Here is a 17,027-nt window from a genome sequence, read left to right on the forward strand (position 1 = left end):
ATTGGTTCTGTATTTATATCCTGTGATTGGTTCTGGTGCTGTATTTATATACTATGATCGATTGGTTCTGGTGCTTTATTTATATCCAGTGATTGGTTCTGGTGCTGTATTTATATCCTGTGATTGTTTCTGGTGCTGTATTTATATACTATGATTGGTTCTGGTGCTGTATTTATATGCTGTGATTGGTTCTGGTTCTGTATTTATATCCTGTGATTGGTTCTGGTGCTGTATTTATATACTATGATTGGTTCTGGTGCTTTATTTATATCCAGTGATTGGTTCTGGTGCTGTATTTATATATTATGATTGGTTCTGGTGCTGTATTTATATGCTGTGATTGGTTCTGGTGCTGTATTTATGTACTATGATTGGTTCTGTTGCTGTATTTATATGCTGTGATTGGTTCTGGTGCTGTATTTATATGCTGTGATTGGTTCTGGTGCTGTATTTATATCCTGTGATTGGTTCTGGTGCTGTATTTACATACTGAATGTGGTTTTAATGCTGTACTGTATTCATGTACCAAAATTGGTTGTGATACTAAAGAACTGGGAATATGTATAGGAGCTCAATGTTGCACATCTGCATTAATATTTGGTATATTTGATCTTTTGCAGTTTTAGTTAACAGTAACACAGAAATATTTTTTGAAAAATAAGATAACTGGATTTTCCAGCCAAACGGAATTTTTTTTAAAAAAAAATCTGTGGCTGCTGCTTTCATTGCTATTGTGGCCACAGGAAATGTCTTGGCCAGTCCCTGGCTGCACTGGTTTCAGTCTGCCAACCAGTGGGCATTTCCTTGCGTCAAGATTGAAACCAGTAAGTTAAGCTTGGCAGGGATCAGTGACTACAGCTTTGCTATCAGTCTGTCCTTTATAGTTTTCTCCCTCCGCACATCCCCTTTAAAAATGTGAATCCCACCTCAGCTGACAAGCCCTTTGACTGTAAAGCAAGTCCTGATTGTTTGGCTGCATTACATACAAAAACTGCAAGGAAAAAATGCCTGATGTGAATACATCCCTAAAACGCGCACATAACGGAGGCAGCGGACTGTTCACACGCTCCGTCCACATCAGCCTGACCTCAGGGAAATGGCGGCGCTCGCTGACTACGGCCCCGGCGGCGGCTGATGACGCACTTCCGGAAGGTGAGGTCAGATCTTTCCTGTGCCGCCATTTCGGGTTTAGTGAGGTCGGGATCGGCTGGAAGTGCTCGCTTGTCGTGTCTGTTGCGGGCGGCGTCGGTCGGCGCCTAAAAGGCGGGGAAAGCGCACCGGGCAGCGAGCAGAGGCCATGGCCGGCAACTTCGACTCTGAAGACCGAGCGAGCTGGTACTGGGGCAGGCAGAACCGACAGGAGGCGGTGAATCTGCTGCAGGGGCAGCGGCACGGAGTGTTCCTGGTGCGGGACTCCGCCACTATCCCCGGGGACTACGTGCTCTCCGTCAGCGAGAACTCCAAGGTCTCCCATTACATCATCAATAGCGTCAGCAACAACCGCCAGTCCGGTGAGTGAGGCGGCGGCGGCCGTGTGAACAGGGCTCAGACCCTGGGGGTATCCATGGGTCCTCAACTTATGGGAGCTGTATGAGTACAATGGGTATAGCAATGGCTGATGTTAGACCTATGTGGATTCTATGGATATAGCAATGGCTGATGTTAGACCTATGTGGACTCTATGGATATAGCAATGGCTAATGTTAGACCTATGTGGACTCTATGGATATAGCAATGGCTGATGTTAGACCTATGTGGACGCTATGGATATAGCAATGGCTGATGTTAGACATATGTGAATATAACAATGGATGATTGTAGATGTATATACCTGTGTGGACGCTATGGATATAGCAATGGCTGATGTTAGACCTATGTGGACGCTATGGATATAGCAATGGCTGATGTTAGACCTATGTGGACGCTATGGATATAGCAATGGACGGATGTTAGACCTATGTGAATATAACAATGGATGATTGTAGATGTATATACCTGTGTGGATGCTGTGGATATAGCAATGGATGACTGTAGATGTATATACCTGTGTGGACGCTGTGGATATAGCAATGGATGACTGTAGATGTATTGGCGCTATGGATATAGTAATGGAGGACTGTAGATGTATTGGCGCTATGGATATAGCGATGGAGGACTGTAGATGTGTTGGCGCTATGGATATAGTAATGGATGACTGTAGATGTGTTGGCGCTATGGATATAGTAATGGATGACTGTAGATGTATTGGCGCTATGGATATAGTAGTGGAGGACTGTAGATGTATTGGCGCTATGGATATAGCGATGGAGGACTGTAGATGTATTGGCGCTATGGATATAGCGATGGAGGACTGTAGATGTATTGGCGCTATGGATATAGCGATGGAGGACTGTAGATGTATTGGCGCTATGGATATAGCGATGGAGGACTGTAGATGTATTGGCGCTATGGATATAGTAGTGGAGGACTGTAGATGTATTGGCGCTATGGATATAGCGATGGAGGACTGTAGATGTGTTGGCGCTATGGATATAGTAGTGGAGGACTGTAGATGTATTGGCGCTATGGATATAGCGATGGAGGACTGTAGATGTATTGGCGCTATGGATATAGTGATGGAGGACTGTAGATGTATTGGCGCTATGGATATAGTAATGGAGGACTGTAGATGTATTGGCGCTATGGATATAGCGATGGAGGACTGTAGATGTATTGGTGCTATGGATATAGCGATGGAGGACTGTAGATGTATTGGCGCTATGGATATAGCGATGCAGGACTAGATGTATTGGCGCTATGGATATAGCGATGGAGGACTGTAGATGTATTGGCGCTATGGATATAGCGATGGAGGACTGTAGATGTATTGGCGCTATGGATATAGCGATGGAGGACTGTAGATGTATTGGCGCTATGGATATAGCAATGGAGGACTGTAGATGTATTGGCGCTATGGTTATAGCAATGGAGGACTGTAGATGTGTTGGTGCTATGGATATAGCGATGGAGGACTAGGCCTAAGTAGAATTGTGTATACAGGCACTTGGGGAAAACTTATCAAACCTTGGGCTTAAGAGCAGTGGACCAGTTCCCTATAGCATCCAATCAGATTTCAGCTATAATGTTTCGGAGGCATCTTTGAAAGTGAAAGCAGAAACCTGATTGGTTTCTATGGGCAGCTGATCGCCTGTACAGGGTTTGGTAAATCTCCCCTTTAGGGTCTAGTCAGTGGTTGCAGAACTACAACTCCCACTGAGCCGCAGGCGGGATTTGTCAGGGCATGAAGGGCGTTGTAGTGTGCAGCCACTGGATAGCCAAAGGTTGGAGAATACGGATGTGGAGGGTGCGCCTTCATTGGTAACAATGGATGACTTGTATAAATTTGTTACATACAGAACTACATTGTGTAGAGAAGTCCTCTGGTAGTTATACTGTAAGTGAGCGCTTCAAGGTATGATTGCTACATTACTGGATGTGGTGACCTGGCCATACATTACATGGAGAGATACCGGCCAGACATGTGATGTATAAGACTCAAGGAGGGTTAGGGATGATCAGTGTACCTGATCCATTGTGTTCTCTGGGGGGTAAGAGGCGGCTGGATGTGCATTCTCATTCCCCAATTAAAAAATAAATATTTATCTATTTAGTGACAGCAAGTAGGGATTTTAAAGTGCCAGGAAGTCATAAAGAAAGACTTTTGGGAATTTTGACATACAAAGAATAACCTTTTATGTGTTGAAATTGCTACAAAGGGGTTATCATCTACCTAGCTTATCCTTGGGGTCCCACTGATCACAAGATCAGGTTGTGTGCCCCCTAAATGAATGGAGTGGCATGGCACCTTCACATCCACCACCCCACTCACTGTCTGTGGGACCTCTGTACATAGCACAATTCAGCAATGTTTATGAGTTGCATAGTGAAAGAAACTAAGATCAGGCATGCGTGCCGCCACTCCGTTCACAGAGAAACTGTTGATCTCCATCCTTGTGATAGGGGTGAGGGTGTCAGATCGACTGATCAGCAGGGTTACCCTTATTCTGTGGTCACATATATGTGAATTGCACATATATTTTGGCAAAGAGGAAGCACTAAAATAACTATAGATAATGCTGCATGGACAGAGCCTTATACGTCACACACAGACTGTTTTCACACTAGTGTAATATGGATGCGTTTTTGCATTTAAATACCAGCCACAGGTCCCCCCTGAACTGACTGTAGAAGTCTGGGCCATCACACCCTCAGTTTGGCTGGGACTTGCAGCCATAATACAGATGCAAAAATGTGTTCATGTTATGCTGGTCTCACTGCGGGTTTTGGGCCAAAGCCAGAAGAAGATTCTAAAGCATTGAGAAATATTAGGAAGGTTTCCTCCTTGCTGGGGTCTGCTTCTGGTTGTGGCTGGGAAAATGCAGTGTATGACACCAGCCTGCCTGGCCGGGAAGATTTGTTGCAGAAATGTCTGTGGCCCTCCCATATGCCTGCTGCAGAAATGGCCCCATTCACATGTATGCCACCAATCTCCAAAAATATCTACAAAAAATCCTCTGCCTGTGGTATACCCCATAGGAACAACCACCCTTTCTGGAATATGATTTCTCTGCACATCTGTAGTGTCACATGCAAGTTTTCCTCTGGGTTCACAACAGATTTCACACCTGCTACATAGAAAGGAATGAAATATGCAATGAAAAGTTTAATGGACAGCATGGCGCATATTTTAGTAGTCTAACCACATGACCGTTTCTCTGTGGGAAAAGTGCCTCTGTTCTGCAGAATATCATCCACAAGCCCACTGTCCGTTTTACATTTTGCCATTTTTGTCCAACGTAAATTTACAACTAAAGGGAACCTGGCATGTTGGAAATACAGCCCATCTGCCACTGGCCTGTAGGAGACCAGCAGTCTGATACAGTTATCTGTGTAAATCTCTGGTTTTCTGGGGTATGTAGTGAGGTAGGCAGGTTTACTCAGTGATTGACTCTATATGCACACCTATACACAGATATCTGTCACTGAGTAGCACAGCCCACATCACTTTGCCCACTGAGCAGAGATTTACTTGAATAAATTACAAGTTCTTGTTAAAGTGGTACTCCGGCGAAAATCTTTTTCTTTCAAATCAACTTTTGGAAAGTTATATGGATTTGTAATTTACTTCTATTTAAAAATCACAAGTTTTCCCAAACTTATCAGCTGCTGTATGTACTGCAGGAAATGTTTTCTTTTTAGTCTGAGACAGTGCTCTCTGCTGCCATCTTTGTCCAAGTCAGGAACTGTCCAGAGCAGTAGCAAATAGAAAACCTCTCCTGCTCTGGACAGTTCCTGACATGGACAGAGGTGGCAGCAGAGAGAGCTTTGTGAAACTGGAGAGAATACACCACTTCTTGCAGGACATACAGCAGCTGATAAGTATGGGAAGGATTGAGATTTTCAATTAGGAGTAAATTACAAATCTATATAACTATCTAAAACCAGTTGATTCGAAAGAAAAAGATTTTTCGCTGGATAACCCCTGTAATCCTTTCTCAAAATACTATGTATCACTTTGTTTTATAGTATGTTGCCTTCACATTGGACTGTATTTTCTATGCAGCAGGTTTCTTTTAAGGTTGTTCTTAGGGTGGGTTCACACTGTGTTTTTGAATTCAGTTTAACGGATCGGTTTTTTTTAACGGTCAAAAAAGTAGTGTCAACAGTACTTTATTGTGCGTCAAAAAAAAAAAAACGCATCGGTTTTGATCCGTTTTTTTATAATGGAAGTCAATGGAAAAAACGGATGCACACAAATGCATCTGTTTTTTGCAATCCGTTTTTTGCAAAAAAACAGATCAGTTAAATGGATGCTGAAAACGCAGTGTGAACCTAGCCTCAGTCTGCAAAATGTCATTCTTGTCCAGCGGTTATATGGGTACTCCAGCATTTTTATACACTGCTGCCCTTATAGAAAACATCCTGTTCTAACCTCTCCACTCTTCCCGGTTTTTCCCTGCAACTTCCCGGGTGCACTCATCCCAGCACTGACGGCTGCTCAGCTAGTCGCTCGCCATGGTGCGGTACTGTCTCAGTCATTGATTGGCTGAGGCGGCTATCACTGCTGAGACGAGTTCTGGAAATGCTGCAGGTTATGTATTTGTCTAGATTCTTTAGATCTCTATGGTGTTATAACAGGTAAGCATACACTGTTGGGTTGTTGGTAACTTTCTAAGTTTGTGCTCATTCTTTTTGGTTTCTTTCCAGGGGTGAATCAGTCCCGATTCAGGATAGGTGATCAAGAGTTTGAGTCCTTACCTGCGCTATTGGAATTTTATAAAATCCATTATCTGGACACTACCACTTTAATAGATCCTGTTTCCAAGTCTAAACAATCTGGAGTGATCCAGAGACAAGAAGAAACAGAGTATGTCCGGGCTCTCTTTGACTTTAATGGTAATGATGATGAAGATCTTCCATTTAAGAAGGGAGACATCCTAAGAATCCGGGATAAACCTGAGGAGCAGTGGTGGAATGCTGAGGACAGCGAAGGAAGACGGGGCATGATACCTGTCCCTTATGTGGAAAAGTACAGACCTCCCTCAACTGCCGGGTCCGCTCTGATTGGAGGTAACCAGGAAAATTCGCATCCGCAGCAACTGGGCGGGCCGGAGCCAGGGCCCTATGCCCAGCCCAGTGTCAACACTCCGCTGCCTAACCTCCAGAATGGGCCCATTTTTGCCAGGGTTATCCAGAAGCGAGTCCCTAATGCCTACGACAAGACAGCCTTGGCTTTGGAGGTATATAATGGGTGCAGCTGTGAAGGAAAACAATCACCAAATAATTTTCCTTTCAAAGTGCAATTATTTTTAGGCAAAATTAGAATTGGTAAATCTAGTATTACAAATGTCAAACTTCCCACAGGGAGAGGGATCAGATTCCTATTACCCAGAGCTCTCATACATGTATCCGCGTGGGAATTTGTAAGGTCTACATCCGCCTGAAAGACCTAAGATGGTGCTCCCATCTTTCAGAGGAGCTTTAAATAAGGGCCATTATAGAGTGGGTGCTAAAAGCTCCTACTATTTACACCCTAGAACCAGAGTTTTAGGGGGATAAAGGAATGTTTACTGTCTGCCATTCAGTTGTGAGGACAATGTGAGCAGACCATTGGTGTTAATGTGGCTCGGAGCAGCTTGTCAGAGCTTGAAGGTTTTTCCCACATGTCGTTTTCGGCTGGATGACGACACAGTAAACACGGATTGCCACAGCAGTGTTTTTGGGGGTGCTTGATTCATCTGTTGCCTGTACTTTGTGTTACTATTTGCTAGTTTTTCTGGAAGCTTGTATAGGTGCCCTGCAGTATGTGAGCTGAGGAGACTGGCAGATTCCATTGTTGTATTGCAACAAGATGATTATAGGAAGGAAGTTCCTGATGTTAATTTGAAGTATGAATGGGACTTTTCAGTCATTCATGGGTGAGCTGGTTGGAACCTAAGGGGAAGCAGCAGCTCAATCTAGATTCCATGGTGACTCATGTTTACATCTGAATAATTTCTGCTGAAAGAATGTCATTTTATTACTCTTTTGTGTATTCATCAGAAGAGGTTTTAAAGTGTAACTATTAGTAAAAGATATGTCTAAAAGTTTTTATCAGTAGGGGGTCTGGGTGCTTAGACCCCCCCCCCCTTGATTGCTAGAACAGGTGGGGAGAAGTACTTGGATAAGCACTTCTGTCTCTGGTCACTTCATAAGACAGGCTTCAAAGACTTACTATAGGATGCTTGGTAACGTTCAAAATACCTATAGAGAATATTGTGTTGGCCGTGCATGCATGTACGTTTATGGTTCCTATTTTATTGCATATCTGGGGGTCTGCAGCAGCCCTCTAGAGCAGACCTCTTCTGTTCTGCTAAACCTTCTAACATAAGAATACTACTTTAAATGATGCTTGTATTAATCAGTGATGATTGGTGCTACCTGAGCACAGGCCATGCCGGAACATGTAGTTAAAGGGCTTATCCAGCGCTACAAAATGGCCAATTTTCCCGCTCTCTTGTCCCCAGGTCAGGTGCTGTTTGCAATTAAGCTCCATTTACTTCAGTGGAACGGAGTTTCAAACTCAACCCAATCTGGAGACAATAGTAAGGCAAAAGTAGCCATGTTTTTGTAGCACTGGATAACCCCTTTAAGTAATGTTCCCATCCTACGGAGCTTGTAGGAATTCCATGTGGTGCGGTTTGTTACCACTATCATATAAATTCACAAGAGGAGAAAAAAAACAAACCCTCCCTGTGCCTCCTTTTAATATTGGGGCCATACAGAGCGCTATATATTGAGACATTTCTTGCTGTCTCCCCTGTAGAGCTCTGTCCCCCGGAGGAGTTTTCTTGATCTCTAGTGAAATCCTCTGGCTCCTATATCAGAATGACCCTATGGATAGTATTGTTTGTGGGCCCTTATGACTCTCTGCATTATACTGATGATGATCACCAACTGTGGATTTTGTTTTAATTGTATTAAAATGTACTGGGTTGGTTTCTGTCCTATTCCCGCAGGATTAGCCGCGTTCTCATGTGAGCAGGCTTAGTTTGGGCTAACCCCCCCTCTTCCTTTTACAGTTAGGAAACAGCTGGAGCTTTACATGAGTATTTACTTACTAATCTTATGATTCATCCTTTCTTGTTTGGTACATTCCTAAAAAATAGTTTTTGGTTTATATTTGTTACATTTAGACACTTGGAAGCTATGTAATGCTGTCAGAGAATCCAGATATGCTTGAACTCAGGTTAATGCCCCTGCCAGGTACATCAGTCAGGAATCAATGTGTCCTGTCTGTGAGCACTTTACATTTTCCTGAACTATAGTATAGGGCAGGGGTAGGGAACCTTGGCTTTAGCTTTGGCTGTTCAGGCATGATGGGAGTTGTAGTTTTGCAACAGATGGAGAGCCAAGGTTCCCTACCCCTGGTATAGGGTGACAAAATCACATAGGTGGGGCTCTGACTTCTTAAACCCTCATAAATCAGCTGATTGAAAAGGCCGGAAACAGTGGATACAGAATGTACCAGCATAATAAACTTTTTAGTGCTTAGGCCTGGCAGTGCAGCTTACCACATACCAGGCACATAGCCTACACAATGACTGGGACTAGGTAATGTAGAGACAACAGCTCTCGCCAAGGTTATTGTCCTAAAAAACAACTTTTAAACTTTCAGCCCATGCCCTACGGGAGTATCTGTGCCCTAACTTTGCACCACCCCTCCGTCCCTCCTCCCCACCCTCTTCATCATTAGTAATGCCACTGTAACATTTTCTTCATGCTGAACATTGCACAGGTCCTTAACAATCCAGCCCATGTGCCGTGCTGACACAGGTGGGGAATAGGAGACAATCTGCCTGGAGCATTCCTAATGATGAGGAGGGTGAGGCGAAAGAAAGGAGGGGTGGTTCAAAGTTAGGGCACAGATACTCCCGTTTGGCACGGGCTGCAAGAGGTTGTGCCAGCCTAATGCATACACAATCTAGGCCACGGCCGTTTGACTTAGGGCTGCCAGTTTAAAATTAGTTTTTTAGGACAATAACTGCATCACCTGCCGAACGGATCCAAGGACAGATTTTGGATTAAAAGCAGCTATCCGAAGGTACAAGCAGTTTGGGGGGGGTCAGATTGTGGGTACAAAGTCGCTTTAAAGTGTCACTGTCGTGAAATTTTTTTTTGCAGAAATCAATAGTCCAGGCGATTTTAAGAAACTTTGTAATTGGGTTTATTATCAGAAAAATGCATTTTTATCATGAAAAAGCAGTTTGAAGCTCTCCCCCCTGTCTTCATTGTTCTCCTATGGAGAGAGCTAAAGAAAAGACCAAAACAGGACAACAAAGAGTTAATCTACAAATCCCTCAGGGGATATCTCTACTGACCATCACCAGTGACCTGTCTGAGCTCCGATTACAGCTGTCACCCAGCTCCGTGCCTGTAATCCTCTGTTATCTGCTTTCTGCTGCCAGCTAACTCCCTCCTTCCTCCTCCCCCCTCCCCTCTCCCTAGAGCAGACTGGGGACGTCTCCTGCAACAAGTCACAATTTTCAGGTTTTTCTGAGTGGATGAAAAAGAGGAAGGAGGGGGGGGGCCTGGGAAAAGGCTTTTTACATGCAGATAATGGCAGATTTGGCTAATAAACCCAATTACAAAGTTTCTTAAAATCGCCTGGACTATTGATTTCTGCAAAAAAAAAAAAAAAATACGACAGTGACTCTTTAACCCCTTAAGGACCGGGCCTGAAATGGCCTTAAGGACCGGAGCAAATTTTATGAATTTGATCAGTGTCACTTTATTCATTAATAACTTCGGGATGCTTTTACCTATCCGGCTGATTCTGAGATTGTTTTCTCGTGACATATTGTACTTCACATTTCTTGTAAATTGGAGTCGATACTTATAACAAATCTTTATGAAAAAACTCAAAATAGCGTGAAAAATTGTGAAAAAATGCATTTTTCCAACTTTAAAACTTTTCTGCTTATACAGAAAATGGTTATACCACATAAATTATATATTAAATAGCATTAGCAACATGTCTACTTTATGTTGGCGGCATTTATTAAACTATATTTCATTATTTTTAGACAATAGGAAGCTTAAAACATTAGCAGCAAATTTCCAAATTTTCAGTAAAATTTCAAAATCAGATATTTTTAGGGAACTGTTCAGGTTTAAAGTGTATTTGAGGGGACTGTGTGTTAGAAAGCCCCACAAAGCACCCCATTTCAGAAACTGCACCCCCTAAACTCTGCAAAAGCACATCCAGAAAGTTTTTTAACCCTTTAGGGGAGTCACAGAAATAAAAGCTAAGTGTGTAAGAAATTTGAAAATTTTAATTTTCTGTGCAGAGATTTTATTGTAATCCAATATTTTTCATAATTATAAACCTATTACCAGAGAAATGCACCCCAATATTGATTGCCCCGTTTCTGCAGTTTATAGAAATACCCCATATGTGGCCCTATTGCGCTATTTGACGCAACCACAAGCCTCAGATATAAGGGAGCGCCTAGTGAATTTCAATGGCTCCGTTATTTTTGGTCATTTTTGACTGTACCACTTCAGGTTGGCAGAGGCTCTGGGGTGCCAAAACCTAAAAAACACCCCTAAAGGGACACCATTTAGAAAACTACACCCCTCAAGGAATGTAACAAGGGGTGCGGTGAGCATCTGGACCCCACAGGTGCTTCACAGATTTTCCAAACAATATGGCTTGAAAAAAGACTAAAGTATTTTTTACACTAAAATGTTGTTCTAGCCTTCAATTTTTCATTTTCACAAAGGGATAAAAGGAAAAAAAAAACACAAAACATGTAGCGCAGTTTCTCCCGAGTACAGAAATACCCCACATGTGGACATAAAGTGCCAAGCGGGCGCAGGACGAGCCTCCAAAGGGAAGGAGCGCCAATTGGCTTTTGGAAGCTGGATTTCACTGGAATGGATTTCAAGGGCCATGTCGCATTTACAGAGCCCTCGTGCTGCCAAGACACTGGAAACCCCCCACAAGTGACCCCATTCTGGAAACTACACCCCTCAAGGAATCTAACAAGGGGTGCAGTAAGCATATGGACCCCACTGGTGACGGGCACAAATGTGGAAAAATGTGACGTGAAAGTGAAAATTTTCATTTTTTCACTTTCATGGCACAAATGTGCCCGTCATCCAGGGGTCCATATCCTCACTGCACCCCTTGTTAGATTCCTTGAGGGGTGTAGTTTCCAGAATGGGGTCACTTGTGGGGGGTTTACAGTGTTTTGGCAGCACAAGGGCTCTGTAAATGCGACATGGCGTTCATCATCCATTCTAGCCAAATCCAACCTCTAAAATCCAAATGGCGCTCCTTCCCTTCGGAGGCTTGCCCTGCACCCACATGGCGCTTTATGTCCAGATGTGGGGTATTTACGGACTCGGGGGAAATTGCTCTACACATTTTGTGTTTTTTTTTCTCTTTTAACCCCTTGTGAAAATGATAAATTCAAGACAAGATCAATGATTTAGAGTAAAAATTAAAAAAAAATTACACTAAATGTTGGTCTAGCCTTGATTTTTTTCCATTTCCACAAGGGGTTAAAAAAGAAAATGAACACAAAACGTGTAGGGTAGTTTCCCCTGAGTACGAAAATACCCCACATGTGGACATAATTTGCCATATGGGCACAGGGCAAGTCACCAAAAGGACAGAGCGCCATTTAGAGGCTGGAATGGGGGATGGAGGCCATGTCGCAATTACAAAGCTCCTGTGCTGCCAGAACAGTAGAAACCCCCGACAAGTGACCCAATTCTGGAAACTACACCCCATAAGGAATCTAACAAGGGGTGCAGTGAGCATATGGACCCCACTAGTGATGGGCACATGTGTAGAACATGTGCCGTGAAAATAAAAAATACCAATTTTTTCATTTTCACGTCCCAAATGTGGCCGTCACCAGGGGGCCATATACCCGCTGCCCCACTTGTTAGATTCCTTATGGGGTGTAGTTTCCAGAATGGGGTCACTTGTGGGGGGTTTCTACTGTCCTGGCCGCACAGAGGCTTTGTAATTGCATCATGGCATCCTCTAATGGGAATGGCGGCCATACCTACTTAGCTGGGGAAAAGGGACAATTCTAATTTATTTGGGGGTATTAGGCCAATTATTAGTTTATAAGGTTGAAAATGACAGGTGTCCATCAAACTCAATCTGTGTTGATCCAGAGGAAGGCAAAAAACCCTCGTGAGGCAGACGACAGTAGCCTCATCACAGGGGAAAAATTCCTTCCCGACTCCATAATGGCGATCAGAATAATCCCTGGATCAACGTGACCCCTGAAATAGGAATAAGGGACAGAATTTAGATAATGTAGAACCCCAGTGACGTGTGGTGCGCCTTGGAGCGATCCAGTATGCAGAGGCCGGGGGGATCAGGACAGGTGTCACACTGGAAAATGGCGTCCTTTCTGATCTCCCTGTTACGCCACACTCTGCACTTCTTCTGGGGTCTCCCTTTCTCCAGTGTGGGGGACGTCACCTGGAAAATGTTGCCCTGGTGCGATATGGGATCCTTCATATCCAGAAGCGCTGGGTCCGCTCCATGGCCGCTAAATATTAGAGCTCTATTACTACTTCTGATATGTTCGGATCGTGCCGCAAGCTACAGTAGCTCGGGCAGCGAGGGACCAGAAGAGGGGGTGCTGGTATAAAGGTTATCCCCGTACAGGTGGTGACCTTTATCCAGCAGTGGGAAGATCAGTTCCCGGACGATGTCCCCACTAACTCCGAGGATGAAGGGGGCATCTGGGGGCTGGATTCGAGTGTCCCTTCCTTCATACACTCTAAGGGTACGTGCACACTGCGGAATCGCGAAGGATAACCCTTTGTGCATTCCGCAGTTGGCACCCGCCGGCGGACTGATGCAGGCGCACGTCTCCGTCCGTGTCGTAGACTCCATTCTATGCACGGGCGGATTCCGCTCTGCGTCCAACGTGTTGATGGAATGACGGATGATGGAATCCGCCCATGCATAGGATAGAGTCTATGACACGGGCGGAGACGCGCCCCTGCATCAGTCCGCCGGCGGGTGCCAGCTGCGGAATGCACAAAGGGTTATCCTTCGCCATTTCGCAGTGTGCACGTACCCTAAATCTGTAAGAGTACCCTGAGGTACTCTCACAGAGTTTGTAGAATTTCACGCCATACCGTCATCTCTTATTGGGACGGTACTGGCGGAAAAGACGTGTCTGGGGGGCAGCGTACGCTACGCTACCCCCCAGACATGTCACTGGATGATGAGGATGAATGGAGAAACAAAGGACCCCCCATTCATCCTCACTGGCTGTTTCGGTGTCGGAGGCAATAATAATGTATGCGTCCGATACCGAAAACACCCTGGGGGCCATCTTTATATGGGGATTGGTATATGGGGTATGTAGTGGTGTAGTGTAAAACTTTATTCAATGTAGTGTGGTGTAATGTAGTGTTTTTTTACGTGTTTTTTACAGTAAGTATACAAAAAAAACCTACGCCAAAAATGGTGTTGCTGATGAATGCCGCACTTATGTTCGGCACTTATCAGCAGACCGTGGCAGTAGGATATAAAAAAAAACACCCTACGCCAAAAAGGAGGAGTTGCTGATTAGCAGCGCACTTTCGTGCGATGCTGATCAACACTCAGCGGCGATAGGGTGCGGAAAATAGAAAAAAAAAAATTGGGAAAAATTTTTTTTTTTTTACTACATTCTGAACATCCCTGTAGTGGCTGATACGTGTATTACACTTATCAGCCGCTAGGGGGCAGCAGAGCGCAAGATCCGAAAATAGACGACGCTGGAGCCGGAAAAATACGAAAATAGACGACGCTGGAGCCGGAAAAAGCCGATCGGGACTCACGGAAGAAGCCGAAGTCCCGACAAGATGAAGAGGACGCCGGGAACCCGGAAGACGCCGATCAGGACCCCGGGACAGGTGAGTAATGTACAAATACCTGCTCCGGACCCCTCAGCTACCTAGCTGAGGGGTCCGGAGCAGGTATTTATTACTTGTGGGGACTTTGATCGCCGTGAACGGCCGGCCGGCTGGCCGGCCGTTCACGGCGATCGGGACGGTGGTACCGTGACCACCATTACTTTTTACAGTAATGGCGGTCGGTGCCGTCCTCGGACAGCACCGACCGCCATTTTTTTCCGGGTCATCGGGCCACCGATGGCCCGGAAAGGTTCCGATCGCCGCTATGGGCTTATCAGCCAATAGCGGCGATCGTCGGCATGGGGGGGGTTAACAACCCTCCATGCCGACAGGGAGAGATGGCCTGCTATGTATTATAGCAGGCTATCTCCCCCGATCGGGACCCGGCCGGCCGCGGCGCCCGTTTAAAGGGCTGACGTACCGGTACGTCATGGGTCCTTAAGTGACAGTGATCCATGACGTGCCGGTACGTCATGGGTCCTTAAGAGGTTAAGGTCACTGACCGCCGCCTGAAAAACGAGGGTATAATACTTACCTCCAGCCTGTTGGATCAGTGATTTTCTCATAGTGTGGCAGACTCTATGTGCAGATTGTAGATAATACTGATCAGTGCTATGCAATAGCATAGCATTTATCAGTATATCCAATCTAATGATCAAAATAATCAAATACTCGCATTTGAACCAATAAGTTGCTAATAAAAACTATAGGTCAAACTAGCCCCGTAGGTAAAAAAAAAAAGTGTTCTGGCTTTTAGAAATCCAGAAGGAGAGAGCTGCTTTGTTACCTTGACATACGTGCATCAATGACCTTTGGTCATAAAGGGGTCAAAGTCCCTAAAACACCTTTACCACAGCCTGTTGCCAGTATTTACTGTAACATATGCACAGCAGGCTTATTGAGTTGAACTGAATGAAATCCTTTTATTCCACGGGCCCGATCAACAGTGTAAACGAGCGCCGATCTAGTAGTTTTCTGGGCCTATTCCATGGCCAGATGATCGTTTAGCAAGGGCTGCAGGGCCGATGGAATAGGGGGAAAGGGCCGTTTTGCGAATAAAATATTCGCAAATCGCCCCTTTCCGCAAAAAAGTACGCAGTTTTGCCTTGATACATGTCCCCCAAAGTGTTGTGTGCTTATAGTATTCTATGTAGCCCCAACAAGATTCATAGTAAGCTAGTGCTGGGGTACTGCCCTGCAGTATGATTGGTAAGGCTGTACAGTGATGTATGCTATATCGTGAAGGTCTAATGACAACTGTGTTGCTGGTTCTTTATTGCCTACAGGCAGGATCAGCATGGTGGCCCTTGAATGTACCACCGCCTACACAGCAATTCATGTGGCATGGCAGATGTACAGTGCTATAAGTTCTGGTATTTATGAACCTTTCAACGTGAATGAAATTCAGAAAGTGGCAAATCTTTGTATTGTGTAAACTGAATGGCAATGGTTTGAGAATGTAAGCAGCTGTCATAGTCCATAAACATGGTAACAATCCAGTAGCTTTGCAACATGTAGTATATTTCTAATAATTATTATACATGTTACTTGTAATAAACTGACAACAAGGTTTAGATGTATGCAGAACACTCACAATTTGTACCTTTATTATATAGCCACAGTGCAATGTGAACAGGGCCTCACATTGACAGCTTTTTTTTTTTTTTTGTGCAATGGTCTCTGCAGAAATGTGTGGCAGGGTGTGACCTATATTGAAATATAGAAGTTAAAGCAGCACTTATATCAAGGGTGCGTAAAGGTGTTGTCCGGCAGTCAGCCATTTTTAGATATATTGCTGCTTTTTAACCTGATGTCAAATTGCCATAGCATTGGTTGGCTCTCTACCCTAGTTCTAAACCACTAAAAATCCATTTGTTTGGGGGGGGGGGATCTTAGTTCTGTACCTTCTGCTTGAGCAGTTGCTCAGTATAGAAATACCTGTATTTTAACATTGTATTTAAAGTCAGTTCTTCTGTTTTCAAAGGGATAATTCTCTTCTCTCTCTTACAGGTTGGTGACCTAGTAAAGGTAACAAAGATTAACGTCAGTGGTCAATGGGAGGGAGAATGCAACGGAAAGTATGGTCATTTTCCTTTTACACATGTGCGCCTGCTGGATCAACAGAACCCCGATGAGGACTTCAGCTGAGTGTGACCTGGAACAGTTTCTTAAATACGAACAATCTTGCTCTGTTTCCCACTTTCTCCATCTGCCATTTAGACTGCCTTCCACAGGTTTCAAGATATTTAGCCAATGAAAGTAGTAATACCCCAAATTCCCTCGCAGTTGCAATCATTCAGTTCCTATGAGATTTGGCAGAGTCAGGGTACGAGCTTGGATTGTGTCTCCAAAGTAGGCAGAATATATAAATGACAACTCATGGCAATATCTAATACCATGCAGATGCAGTGAACTGCACCATTGCTTGTAGCAAGGGATTTTATCCGAACAAGTGACTTTTTATAGGGCCTTTGTTGTATCTTCCTTCCTCACTCTGCGATATTTTCCAGGTTGGACCTCACCAATTTCTATTACTGACTCTTGAATATTTTTCCTTAGGTAAACAC

At 44.4% G+C, this 17,027-nt stretch overlaps 1 protein-coding gene across 2 annotated transcripts; it reads left to right on the forward strand.

Moving 5' to 3' along the window:
• Positions 1-1,141: 1,141 nt before the first annotated feature.
• CRK (CRK proto-oncogene, adaptor protein) lies at positions 1,142-16,735 on the forward strand. Of its 2 annotated transcripts, none has more exons than XM_069944466.1 (3): positions 1,142-1,511; positions 6,247-6,609; positions 16,471-16,545. In XM_069944466.1, the coding sequence occupies exons 1-3, from the start codon at positions 1,298-1,300 to the stop codon at positions 16,476-16,478; spliced, it is 585 nt and encodes a 194-aa protein (XP_069800567.1). In that variant the 5' UTR covers positions 1,142-1,297; the 3' UTR covers positions 16,479-16,545. The 2 variants fall into 2 exon arrangements, with proteins under 2 accessions (XP_069800567.1, XP_069800566.1); XM_069944465.1 differs by having other exon boundaries at positions 1,146-1,511; positions 6,247-6,779; positions 16,471-16,735.
• The last annotated feature ends 292 nt before the right edge of the window (positions 16,736-17,027 follow it).

The sequence above is a fragment of the Dendropsophus ebraccatus genome, chromosome 11 (genome assembly GCF_027789765.1).
Source record: "Dendropsophus ebraccatus isolate aDenEbr1 chromosome 11, aDenEbr1.pat, whole genome shotgun sequence".
NCBI lineage: Eukaryota > Metazoa > Chordata > Amphibia > Anura > Hylidae > Dendropsophus > Dendropsophus ebraccatus.